Source organism: Alligator sinensis, unplaced genomic scaffold (assembly GCF_000455745.1).
Source record: "Alligator sinensis unplaced genomic scaffold, ASM45574v1 scaffold144_4, whole genome shotgun sequence".
Classification (NCBI taxonomy): Eukaryota; Metazoa; Chordata; order Crocodylia; family Alligatoridae; genus Alligator; species Alligator sinensis.
In genome coordinates this window covers 263860-277804 of record NW_005842190.1, presented here as the reverse complement: position 1 = coordinate 277804, position 13945 = coordinate 263860, and the positions used below count along the sequence as shown (strand labels likewise).

The 13945-nt window shown below is 40.1% G+C and overlaps 1 protein-coding gene across 1 annotated transcript in view; it reads right to left on the bottom strand.

Annotated features, from left to right (window-relative positions):
- TMEM131 (transmembrane protein 131) overlaps positions 1-13945 on the bottom strand; it is a 138644-nt gene that overhangs the window by 103082 nt on the left and 21617 nt on the right. Inside the window, 1 exon segment of the mRNA XM_025207248.1 lies at positions 10399-10439. Within this exon segment, the coding sequence (XP_025063033.1) occupies positions 10399-10439 (41 nt within the window).

The following is a 13945-nucleotide window of genomic DNA, read 5'->3' as shown; positions in this document are numbered from 1 at the left end:
AGGGAAAGACAGGCTACGACTAAAAATCCCCAGATTTTAATTAAAAAGCATTTTTTGGAACATACCACCTTCTTTACCACTCAAAAAAAAAATTATCAGTAGCCTCCCAATGCCATTTCCTCTCCCCCTTCCCTTTCTGTACAACCTGTGCAGTAGTTTCACAATATTCATATATAACTTGAATGTATTGTTAAGGGTGATGCTGTAGCCATGATGTCCCAGAAATTATGCAGGCAGCAAGAATTTTTGGAGGGTAATATATAATTCATATAAATTTACAAATAATATACAAATTCTGAATCAACATCCTGATCCCATATAATGTGACAGCACCTGTCTTATTTCAGTGCATAATGACATTTTAAATATGTATGCAAGTCACCAACTTGTTTTTTGGGGGGGTTTATGGTGGGTTTGTTTGTTTTTGGCAAACTATACAACTACCACAGTTAAGCAAACAAAGCCTTAAGTTTGTTAATAGTTCTTCCTCCTTACAGCACTATTAAGACAGATTCTGCGGACATGGTATCTGGCCGAGATAACCCTCTAATCCCTTATCTTCCTTTCAAAACAAAATAAAAACAAAACAAAAAAGCCATTTTAATAGCTTCCAGCTGAATCTAGTGTTTCTACACAGCTCATGGGCTTCAGATGACAAGCTTTAAATTTGTATCAAGTCACAGGTGCATGATGTACAAAGCGAAACAAGCTGTTTGAAGAAAAAAAAGAGTGGTTTTGATTTATTTCCTAAGACTATAAAATTGGCTCTTAAAGCCAAGAGAAGTTCTTAAGCTAAATAGGTGTCCTTGAGCACTGCCACATGCTCATCTTATGGAAAGGGGGAGGTGGAGGAAAGAAGGGAAGAACCTGAAAATCTACTTTTATGCCTGAAGTTGTGCACCTTTATTGAACTCAGTCTCCTACAACTTAACTATAGATACTAATAAGTTATAGTTTAGGCCTTAACTAGTTAAACACTATATATTACTATGAGAACAATATATTACAGTTGTGTTTATCACAAAAGCTTTTACCTGGTTTTATTATACCAGAAAAAGCACCTCTTCTGTTGGCAAACTGATGTCCTCTTTCATTCCACTTACAATATTTCAAATGGCTACGTATTTTGTAGGAAAATATTCTTAAATAATATTCATATAGAAGGGACCTCATCAGTCTGATAATGTTGATAAGTTGCACTTCTAAACCTGCCCAAACGCTGGCAATGGAGAGCATGGATCTCTCTACACATACAACATTTAAGTCTTTGCAATACATTTGACAAAATTAGAATACCACATATTTTAAAATGTAATTTCTTCCCACTGAGCATTCACATCAATACCTTTTGATGGTTGTGCTGCTCTTCATTATAACTGGACAAAATATCCTCTAAATAACTGTCGCTACAATAGTAGTGTTTAAATAAGTAAAGATTTCTTTGGGAGATTTAAATTTAACAGTACTAGACTCTCAGGTTTTTTTAAATAAGTGCAACATATTATTTTCATAAGTTCCATAGAACAGCACTATGGGCAGCAACTTCCTAACACCTCCCTTAGTCATAACTTGTTTGATCACAGTCTTTGAAAAATGACAACTGATGGCAACCAATACACACACAGTTTTTTGGCAACATGTACATTCATCAGTCTTAATTCTAATTTTAATGGACAGCTACCGTTAGTTTCATGCAAAACAAGTTATTCTCTTCTCTAAATTCACATTTGATAAAAGTTTCTGCCTTCCTGTTAACAGTTAAATATATTTCTCACAACAACAATTTTAGGTTAGTGACGTCATTGACATGCATGAAAACTCCTCATACATGGGGCTGCAACAGCTTGTATCTTTTAAAAACTAGTCTACTACACACTTCATTGCTTCTGCAGGCCAAGAGCACCGTGTGTACCAGGGTCTCCATTCCTCCCTCCTCTATACCTCATTAGAAGCCATCCTCCCACCCTGCTCTATTTTATAGACCCTCTATGGCCCAGCCTCTCTCTCTCAGCAGGGGCTTCATTTGTCTTCCTTTCTCTTGTGCCAGGGCTGCATTCTTCATTTCCTCCGTTCTTTGTCTGGCAAGTAAATTATTCAAACTGTCAATATTTTAGCAATCTAAAGTGATAACGCGCAGAGAAGAAACAAGGGATTTTTTACACTAGAATGTTTTAACTGCCATAAAGCTCTTTGATCTAAAGGCAGTTATTAACCTGGCTAAAACATGGTAAGTCTGCTAACCAAAAATAAAGGACTTGGTGACCCCCCTACTACCATCTTCTGGTTTTCAAGCTTTTACCAAAATTCATGCCCTGAACAGTCCCTGAAATTCTGGAATCAACTGAATATGGCATTCAAAGCTAGTGTTTAAACAGCTTAGCCAATAAATCCCATAAAATATTTTTAGCTCTAAAATACCAACTAATTTAACTACTTTTTAAAATTAAATGAAGGGTTGTTTGGGTTCGCTAAATAATGTTGGATTGTTCAATGTTATGGAAAAAGCTGACAAGGTTCCTCCTCTTTCCCATTGGTTTTATTTGCAAGGTGAGACGCTTACTTCCTAGCCTTTTCATTTTAATTTGGTTGCTGAAGAGATAGATGGTTCTTTCCAGGTTTCCCATTCTGACTTATGGAATAAACGCAAAATATCCATGAACAGAATTAATTCAGATGTCCATGCACTTGCATTAAAGCAAGACCATCTTTTATTTCAGGGATGGCCAGCTTGCAGCACATATGCTTCTGTGTGGTATGCAGCAATCTAGGAAGGGACAGGCAGCAGAGGCAGATAGGGCAGGAAGCAGAAAAAAGAGTAGCAAATCAGGCATGGTACACAGGGCAAGGAGCAGAAAGCAGAGCAGCAGGTTGGGTGGGGGCACAAGAAAGGGAACAGAAAGCAAAGCAGCCGATTAGGAAGAAGAGTGGCACTCAGGGAAGGTATCAGGCTAATTTGTAGCATGCCTGCCAAAAAGTTTGGCTTCCAGTGATCTCCAATCACAAGCAGGTCCTTTTATAGAGTATGATTATGCAGGCACTGACCACACCACCACTACTGTCCTTACTTAATTGTCTACATAATTGTGCTCCACCTCTAAGCCTAAAAAATGGAATGAGATATTATGATTGTGAATCAAAATGAATGCAGTGATGTCTATCTACACTACATAAAATAAAAATATGTTTATTTTTTAATGTGTTATTGGCCGAAAATTTTAAGGCCATTTACAACAAGACAGTTTTTCAGCATAACTTAAGGTGTGAATTTAAGTAAATATAAACTTATGTAGCCACTTGTCCAGGGAAGAGAGTCTTGTTTGAATTAGCTTGTCACTTTAAAAGAGGGGCTGTGTGTGTGTGTAGGATAAAGTATGTCTACATGGGACAGTGTTTCATATATACATGATATGCATGTATCTCTCATATGAGAACTCTACCATACTTATTGAATTACAAGTGGCAAAACTTTTCTACATACACACCAACTAAGCATAAGCATGTACACATAAAAAATTGCCTCAAGGTAAAATAGGGTGTGAACCTACAACAGGTCAGCTAATCTATGGTCACTGCCCATATGCACTCTTGCCTCCCAACAATGTGAGATTCCTAATTCCTTACAAGGTGGGCTACACCCTCCTTACACTTACTGCAGGATGAGAATGCATATGAGTAGTTACTGTACAGCAGCTGACCAGCTATAAATTCATGCCTTTACTTACCTCAGAGTAACTTGTTCACATTCTCAGATCTTACAACTGATTTACAACTGGACCAGTTTAGCCCAAGCTAAGGTACAACCCCTTTATCTCAGCTCAAATTCTATGTTATGTTAATTAAATTAAACAATGTGATTATCATGTGTTAAATCCTAGTCCAGACAAAGTTCAAATGTAAAACCTCTGTTAAGTGTGTACAGATAAACTAAGTTTAAATTTGCATCCAATAGCCATGGACAAATGAGTCAATGCTTATGACAAGTCAAGCTTTCCCAAGTTAAAAAACACAACATAACCCCTAAAAGTGATTTAACCCAATCCAAATAATGCCAAATTTACCCTTGGCTGAATGGGTGCTAAATTGTTATGCTTATCTTTCAGTGCATAACCTACTTGTTTCTCATGCTTTCACAAGCACAGCCTGCTCATTTGTAGACAGTAGTCACAGTGCTATTTGACCCAGGTTTGTAAATCCAGGTTTATGCCTTGAGATTTGCCTCTCCATTCATAGTCCCACAGCCTCAGTTTAAGCTTCAGCTGCAAATTCAGTGAAACAGGGAAGATCTAAAGACAAATGATTTCAGGAGGATATCAAATTAACAACAATCAGGAGGGGGACTACAGAAAGCTACTGGGTTCTCATCATAGCACAGGAAGTGAGATAAATGTTAACTTAAGTTGTATCCCAGCAAACTTGTCATATCATTTCCTCTAATGACTGTTGAAGGCTAGCTGTTGTTGTGACATTGTGTCACCTTAAACCTATCTACATTAATTACATACGAATAATCAACGTTTCAGATTATACATGGGCATGAGATTGTACTATACAAAGGCATAATCTTAAATGGAAAGCAGCATCACTATGTTTGATGGAAAACATTTTTACAAAGCACGTTCTCAAATGAATTTTCTGCATATTCAAGCTACAGGCACAATCAATATTTATACAGTGAAGGGCAAAACATATCCATTACCAACCTCTACAAGTTGCAATGGCCGAATTTGTAACACAATGACAGGACAAATGAATCAGGTGTTCTATTTGAGAAAAGGATGCAAGGAAGTAATTTGTTTTACTGAGAAGTTCGCAAAAGGTACTGATAGATATTATTTCACAATTCTTAACCTGTGCTTTAGCAAAATAAATACGATCCTAACAACTTCTCAAAAGTGATGTTGGCCAAGTTGTGTGACAGAAGCTACTCAGTAACATTAACATATATGGTCAGATCTTTTCGGTCAGCTGAACACCTACAGTAGTATGTTGATAAGAAATTGAAAGATGCAGAAACAACTCACTTATAGCAATAAACTAATGCTATAACAGGCAAGATTGTCAAGCAGTAGTTTTGAGTATTCATGGCAGACGAGCACAAGGAAAAATTATTTGGATCAAGGAAGTTAGTCAAAATGAAAACAAGTTCTTGGTCTCAAATTGTTTTAAGAGCATTTCTAAGCTTCCATTTAAAAAACTTAAGTCTCTGGCTTGCTCACATCAAAAACCATAACCCTGCTGATCTGGGTGTAGAACAAGTGAATTCACATGGAAAACAAGGTACCCGAAGTATGAGAAGTGAAACAGATGGCTGTGATGTAAAAACAAATTTTGAGGCACAGATTCTTACCATGCAACCTTAACAGGTATTAATTCAAACTAGTTTAACTCAGACCACTTTAAAAATCAACAAGTTTTAAGGACTGTGAGATTGACTTCAAAGGACAATTTTTATGTGGAGAAAAAAATACCAGTATTTAAAGCACCGAGAAAGAATACTTTAGTGCTAGTTACAGGTTAAATTGTAGATAAGCATCTAGTAATGTTTATTCATCCGCTAAACAAAGAAGATTCATTTTGGTGAAACAAAACAAGATTATCCCATCACTAGACTCATTATTGTAAAGCAAAGGGAACCAAAAACCATCAGGTACTACTCCTCGCTACTGGAAAAGTGGAAAGACTTCTATGGTACAACTCAGCCTACAACATCCTGTAAAACTAGCCCTCCAAAACAGATTGTTAAAAGCTGAAGAATACTGTCTGCATCAAGTCAACACGCCTCTTTAAAGGGAAGACAAAGAACAGTTTATGTATAACCAATAACTATACAGAAACAGAGTAAATGTGAATTAATACATACCCTGCCTAGGACATAACCTGGGCCAGTATGTTTGGATACAAAATTTACTATTTGGCTGATAATGGATTCACAGCAGTCATCACTAGACTCGTCTCAGATCAGATGGTCACCCGGGCTTCAGCCGCAAATAACTCAAAACAGGTCCCCCTCGGGGTTCATCAAAAATAACCAACTTTAAAGTCATCCAACCACTTCCTTTATCCTTTTGAAATGTAGTTTAGCGACTACTTATTTTTTAGACATATTCTTTCATAAGATGATGGCTTGTCTTGCAGAAACAAAGATCTAATCCATATAAATGATATAGAAATTTATAAATTTCAAGGTTTCTTAAAATGACTGGTAACTTTAAAAAAAGCCAAAAACAAACAAAAGGAAAAGCACTGTTTTTTTCTTCAGTATCTCCAAACTGTGTTAGTCTGAAAACCCTCCAAGAACTTAGCGATCTGAAAAAAACTAGTTCTAAAAACTGTTGGTACAACACGTTTTGAACAATTTTAAAAAGGCACTTCTACACAAATTGCAAGCTAAATAATACCTATTAAATACATTTTGTATAGGAAGAGAAATTTAAATCAAAAGTAATTTAAAAAATGAAGATGAGGCAGAATACACTACACTCTGGGTAAGTGAGGAAAAAATTAGGGTCACAAGGCACCTATATGTGTGCTCCAGGGTGGGATGGAGGGGTGCTTTAATTAGAGCGGCTTCCGAGAGCTGCTCTAATTAAAATGCCTGCAGTGTGTTGTGTATTCAGCATCTTGCATTTCAAAACAGTGGCAGGGCGCTTTAACTAAAGCTCATTCAGATGCTGCAGCATGCTGGAGCATTACATTTAGAATGCTCCAGCATTACAATCAGAAAGCATCGGAGCACATGTATAAATGCCCAGAGGTGTTACAAGGAGAGGCTGTGAGAACAATTAACAGTTAAGGAGAAAACTGCCTGTTGGGGAGGAGGGGGAAGGTATAATGACAGACACCTACTCTGAGCAAAGAAATCCCCACATCAGGATTTAACAGGTTTTCTGTGAACAAAATGTGATATTCTCTGATAAAAGCCATTTGCCTGGCAGATACTTCTGTGCTGAGCTAAATCACAGATGAACTAAAGTTATTACTTCAGTAAGGATCCAGAAGTGAGCATCTGGAATTTATGTACCAGCAGTAACATAGCATTTACTAAGAAAATCCATTTTTCTTTATAAAAGTGTTTTTTATTAATTTTTCTTGATAAACTTGAAAAGTTTACAAGGGTAGTGGGTTTGCAAGAGATGGGGAACATGTCTGAAACATTTCTCCAAAGTTTCACAAATATTCATCATGCAATTTCATTAAAATGTCTAGTTAGATGTAGGGCTCTGGGTATCTGGTAGCCTCAACTTGCCCGTTGGAGCGAGGACACAGACCTCACAAGATCAAACTCATGAAAAAAAAATCTTTGCAAAATATTTCTGTGAACATTAAATATAAAAATATGCCAGAACCTAGTGTTTAAATCTTTTTCATGAAGTTATCACCTGCATCCTAGAATTCTTAGATGGAGATGACGACGCTGAACAGAAAAGTGTCATTTAAAAAAAATTAAAATATATTAAATAATAAATTAAACAAGATATTTAATATAATTCTTTAAAATGTTCAGCTCTCAGATAATGGCATTAACTGGTTGAATGGATTAAATTTGAGAGCACCAAAGCAAACGGTTTGCTTTTAAACTAAAAAACCCATTCAAATCTGTGTCCCAATATACTGTGGGGAGCAGCATTACTCAACTATACTTCCTGTTTTATGGCTTGACATCTTTTTAAAAGAACATAACGTAGACTGTTGTAGTTCTTAATATAGATTTTAAGATGCAAAAGAGGAAACACCAAGCAAGAATCTTTGCTGTCAGTTAAATCATTTCTAAAAGCTGCTGGTTTTTCTGAATATTGTTTAAGTTTACAGAGGAAGGTGTCAATACAAACAACTCACTTTTTACCTATTCTTATCTAACTCATTTTGACAGTAAATTTTCAAGAGGACTGACTTGGCACAAGTTATTTGCTGAATCCTACTAATTTCTACATTAAAGGCATTGCTTAAAGCCGATTGAGCATTCAGAGGTGTAACTGGGCAGCATCCATAATGCTATTTTAGCTGTTCTCCTCCTGCACCCCATCTCCCCCCCTCCAAGGTTGGAGTTCAGGGTGGTTCCTGGGTCACTTTGTTATACTACTGAGGCATGCCTACTATTTCTTTTCTGCCTACACTGCACTCTGCATAAGCTTCCATGTTTGCACCTAATTAAAGCAGGTTGCACATCATTCAGAACTCCAGACGAAGCAACTGATCAGTCCAGCAACTGCTTAAGCTTTTCAAAACATGCTGGCTTTGTCTAGTGTTCATTCAGACAATCTGATGACAGGGCACTGAAGTAGGTTTGCAGGATTTGGCCAATTGTCATGCATGTTAATCAGTTCATAGTTGCTGATCCCACCATGTTTCTTAGCAGCATGGGTGTCAAAGATGCAACCCCTTGGGCAAGTGGTCCTACCACTGAACTCTTAGGAACAGAGTCCTATCAGGGACATGCAGTAGTGGTGGGATGGGGAGCAAGTGATGGCTGCGTTAATCTACCCAAGGTGACTCCACACCTGGCCCCGATGAGCCCCAGGGCCTGGGTAAGTGTGATATCCCTACTTTAGACTATATCTACAATAAAGGAACAATTGCTGCTTTAATTACAGCAGCAGCACTAAGATAGCCAGGCTTCCTACTGTAGCTCTGTTAGGAGCTCTTCTGCCAACAGAATTATACCAGCTTCTCCAACAACAGAAATTGTGCCTGCAGAGCTGTTTACTGTAATGCATGATCTTTTCACATCCCTTGCTGACACAGCTGTGCCAACAGAACTCTGTAGTGTAGACAATGGTTTAGGCAGCATCAGCACAACCCACACCAAAATGCAACAGCTGCTTGCTTTCTGCTACATTACTGATGCTGAGAGTTAACAGCGGGGAGAAGTTAATCCAACTCATAACTAATATTAAACCAAGATTATGAGTGCATTTTGGACAATCAATTCATAGCTTAAAACCAAGACAACTGGAAAATGAGCGGAGAACTGTGCGAAAACAAATCAGGACAGCTTCCCTCGCACTCAACTCAAATAGATACTCAACAGAAGTGGGGAGTGGTAGGTCAATACATTGACAGCAATTCCCTAATTTAGTGAGAGCCAAACTTTTTGGCAGGCGTACCACAAGGCAAAGCCTCAGGCCTTCCCTAGTGCCACTCCATCCCCTACTCCCTGCCCAATCTGTTGCTCTGCCTTCTGGTTCCTTCTTCTTCCCCGGTCTGCCACTTGTGGCACACAGGCTGTCTGGACCACTTGGGGCACGCATGCTGCAGGTTGGCCATCCCTGCCCTAGCTTCTCCACCAGCACCTGACTACTGGTGCATCATGTCTTTTATTTCCAAAGTTGGAAACAGCTTCACTGATTAACTTTGAATACAACGACCTTTACATACTTTAAACCTTTTATTTGTCCTCACATGTGCAGCCAACACTACAAGAACAGACATGCTGAAAATTGTGCTTACAGGGCAGAACACTGTTGCACTTAACATAGTAATTTTTTCAAAATCTTGCCATTTGTTAGTAGGTTACTCGATTAATTTAAAGCCCTTTCCAAAACAAGAAAATTTCAAAAGGCAAGACAAATTTGCAAGGGTGAACAACAGAATTCAAGTGGCCATTGATTGTGGATCTCTAAAGTGACAAGCAGGATAAGTCTTATTCAGTTTATTTTGTATGTAGGTCAGAAAAACAAACTCCTACACTTAGTTAATACTAATACATTATGCTTTTACAGTTTTGTTTTGGCTAGTGCTTACTGCATTTTGAAGGTTTGTTAGAAGCCACAACTCATGGATTACAAAACTTTAAGTAGACTGAAAAAACAACTTTTGAAATGTCAGGCATTTAAAACAATAGCAAAGAAAAGAACAGACATCTCCCTCTTAGTGATGGAATATCATCTACAAGCAGAACGCTGCCTAGACAGATTTGTTCCCTAGGGCCTAGACTACATCTATAAAGGTCCCAAGCAATTCAGCTTCCACAACCTTATTCCGTAGCCTAAATGATATAGTTAGCTAAATTTTCCGTGATAGCCAATTTTCCCATTCTTAATAAGCTATTGGTACATAGTCCTGCTCTTCCTTTGTGAGTGGCATATACAGGAGTCTAACAGCAGAGAAGTTAATGTACACTAGAAAGCTTGATTTTTTTACGCGAGTAAAATAGTGTTCCTTGCTTTCTCATAAGTTATAAACATGTGAAGCAATATGCCCAGAAATAGGAGGTAACCTATTTAAATTTCTCTGCCCTCCATAACTACCTAACACACGTTATAACATTTGGATTTGATCCAAATGTTTTAACACCGACTTGCACAACAAGACATTATTTTTGGTGTAAAGAATCAAAAGAATTTCCCTAAAAGAGAATTTGTTCAAAGTAAACATTTTGTGTTAGAAAGCACACCTTACCTTTTCTGTTGATATGAACTGAGGCCAAGAGCTGTCTCAGTCTGTAAAAGGAAAAAATAGTTTAGCTTTCAAAAGAAACATCGTATACTTGCTCTTAAAAATACAATTCTGACAAATAAGGAGAACAGATTTTAAAAGATTAGAAGGCAAGTTTCAATTCTGGAGCAGGAAATCCAAGTCAGCTTTTGACAAGCAGCCATTTCCAGGGGCCTGAAGAAATCAGATTACCAAAACCCCACGAAAAAGTAACCACTGCAGTTCTAGTCAAGGATTAAGCAATCTGTAACAATTAAGTACCTGGAAAACTGATTTAAGTAGAAATTAAAACAGACCCAAAAAAAGACAAAAAGGGCAACAGTTAAGGACCAGGAGAAGAGGAAAGAATGGTCATCCTAAATGCTACCAAAAGCTATACCAAGGATAAATAATATTAAGGGTATGAACACATGTACGTTTGAAGCTGCATTAAAAGCAGCTGTTCCTTTCTTACTGTATGCGTCTTCTTCGCACACAACATTTCCAATGTAGCAAAACCCCTCCAACTTTAATCTTGGATGAAACAGCGTTAAAGTTGGAGGGGTTCTATTACCTTTTAATCAGTCTCAGCTTCCTCGCACACAACATTTAGAAAGGGCTCCAAATGTTGGCGTGTCCACACAATTAAAAGAGCAGCACATAAATCAAATGGGAGTCAGAGAATTGTAAAGCAACGATAATTCCAGCAGCAAATACAATTAAACCTTAAGTTTCCAATACTATCATCAGAAAAATAATAGTATCATGCCCAGTTGGTTAAGAGCTTCATCTTACGTGACTTGTGACTCATCCCTTTGGCATCACTTAGCTAGACGACAACAAGATTGTGTATTCTTGGTATGGAGAAAACTGTAATGTTCAGGATCTCCAAGTGGTACTGCAGCATTCTGAACATCACATTAGCAATACAGGCTACTGCAAAAGCATATCAGACTCATTCTCTATATTCTGGCTTTCCACAGGATTTCAAACCAAGATCAAAATCTCAGTTGTCATCCTCAAGCCACCCTTAAGCCTACACCTAGTACAGAGCTATCCAACTTCTGAGGGGCCGGGGGCCAAAGGTTGCTTTCACTGGCCTTTGGGATTGTGATGGGTGTAAGGGAGAAGGCAATCCCTTCAGTATGCAGGGCCCAAGCCATTTAGGGCCTTATAGGTCAAAACTAGCACTTTGAATTATGCCCAGAAAGCTCCTGGGAGCTAGTGCAGATACTGGATGACTGAGTTATGTGTTCAAACGCAGCCTTAGAGTGCATTACAATAGTCCAGCCCTGAGGTTATAAAAGGCACGGATGATGATGATGACCAAATCAGAATCTGAAAGAAAGGTCTACAGTCTTCTCCACAGATGGAGTTGGTGAAAGGCACTCCTAGTCACTCTTCCAACTTGAAGATCCTAGTGCAGCAGAGGATCTAGGACAGGGATGGGCAATTATTTGGGCTGGAAGGCTACTTAAGGAGTTTGAGCGAGTTGTTACAGGCTGGGTCAGCACCCCCACTACCTACAACAGCTCATCAAAATTCCCTAAGTGGTAGATTACTAGAACAGCACTATATGGAACAGGTAGGTGGGTAGGGTCTCCTCAAAGACTGGCCCGGGACTCCCGTGGGCAGGGCATTTGGTTGGGCATATGGGATGAGGCCATAGCCGGGGTCTTGCGCAGAGCTGCAATCCACTCCCTGCATAGCCCTGTGTTGTCACTGCCTGAGATCCTGGCCCTGGCCCTGACCCCACCAGCCTGCAGCTCCATTCCATCCTATCTGCCTGGCTGAGCACACACTGCCCACGGGGGACATAGGCTGATCTCCATGGAGACCCCGCCTGCTGCTCTGTCCATTGCTCCCGGTGGTGGGTGCATGGTAAATGAGATGCGGTGCCTGGGCAACAGGGCTGGGTCTGGTGGCAGCAGCAACACTGACAACGGCAGACGGAAGGAGCCACTGCTGCCAGAAAGGAACTGGCTGCCATGCTACCCCAGCTCCACTGCACACCCAGGGGGTGGCAGGACCAGCTGCATGTGCTGCAGCCCAGGCTGCCCCCTGTACCTGGGCTAGGCAGAAGGACCCACTGTGGGTCAGATAAAATCTCTTGGTGGCCCACATCTAGCCTGCAGGCTGTATTTTGACCTAAGAGGACCCCAAGGCTGTGAACCCAACTGACAAGTGGAGGTTGTACTCCATCAATGACAGGCATCCCAGGGATCTCCCTCCCACCCCCCAAGTTCAGTTGTCTGCCCACCACCATCACCTCTCTTGTCTGGATTCAGTTTCAACTGGTTTACACACATCCAGTTCCCAACTGCAGGCAGACACTGAGAAAGGACAGACTGCAGGACACCTGGGTGCCACTATGTCTATGGCCAAGGTCAGCATACTATTCCACACAGTAACCAAGTTACTGACAGAGTAGCTGTCAAGGTAACTGAGAACGTCTCTCAGGGGGTTCTGAAATCCCATTACCTCCATGAGTGTCCACAGGCACACCAGCCTAGATGGTTCATCACTCTGACAGAGGGATATGGGTCTCTAGGACAGTGGTTATCAACCTTTTTAGACCCAAGGCATCCATCAGAAGTGCCAGCTCTTCCTTTTTACATTTGTTTGGTTTTTTACTATGGCAAAATATTAGAGCAATTTGCAGTTCTTCTGTTGCAAAGAACTCATAAAGATCACAACAGGTCAGAATGTTTTTAATGCTATGGATTCCTATTTGAAATCTCTGGGTTTATCTTGTGAATCAGGTTTGCACACCTAAGTAGTGCTATCACTGCATGGCACCTTGCAGAACCCTTGTAAAGCTCTTAAGACATCTCAGGATGCTCTGGCATCTTGGTTGAGAAGCACTACTTTAAGAGGTAGTGATCCAACCATCATAGAGGTTTCTTGACAACATCCCTGATAATTGAAGGTCTTGTAGATGAAAAACTTAGGGTCCAGTGTTTGCCCTGTTTCATGGTTTTCATAGATTCATAGATGTTAGGGTCGGAAGGGACCTCAATAGATCATCGAGTCCGACCCCCTGCATAGGCAGGAAAGAGTACTGGGTTTAGATGACCCCAGCTAGATGCATATCTAACCTTCTCTTGAAGACCCCCAGGGTAGGGGAGAGCACCACCTCCCTTGGGAGCCCATTCCAGACCTTGGCCACTCTAACTGTGAAGAAGTTCTTCCTAATGTCTAGTCTAAATCTGCTCTCTGCTAGCTTATGGCCATTATTTCTTGTAACCCCCAGGGGCGCCTTGGTGAGTAAAGCCTCACCAATTCCCTTCTGCGTCCCCATGATGAACTTGTAGCCAGCCACAAGGTCACCTTTCAACCTTCTCTTGCGGAGGCTGAAGAGGTCCAGGTGCCTTAGTCTCTCCTCATAGGGCTTGGCCTGCAAGCACCTAAACCATACGTGTGGCCCTTCTCTGGACCCTCTCCAGGTTATCCACATCCCTCTTGAAGTGCGGCACCCAAAACTGCACGCAGTATTCCAACTGCGGTCTGACCAGCGCCCAATAGAGGGGAA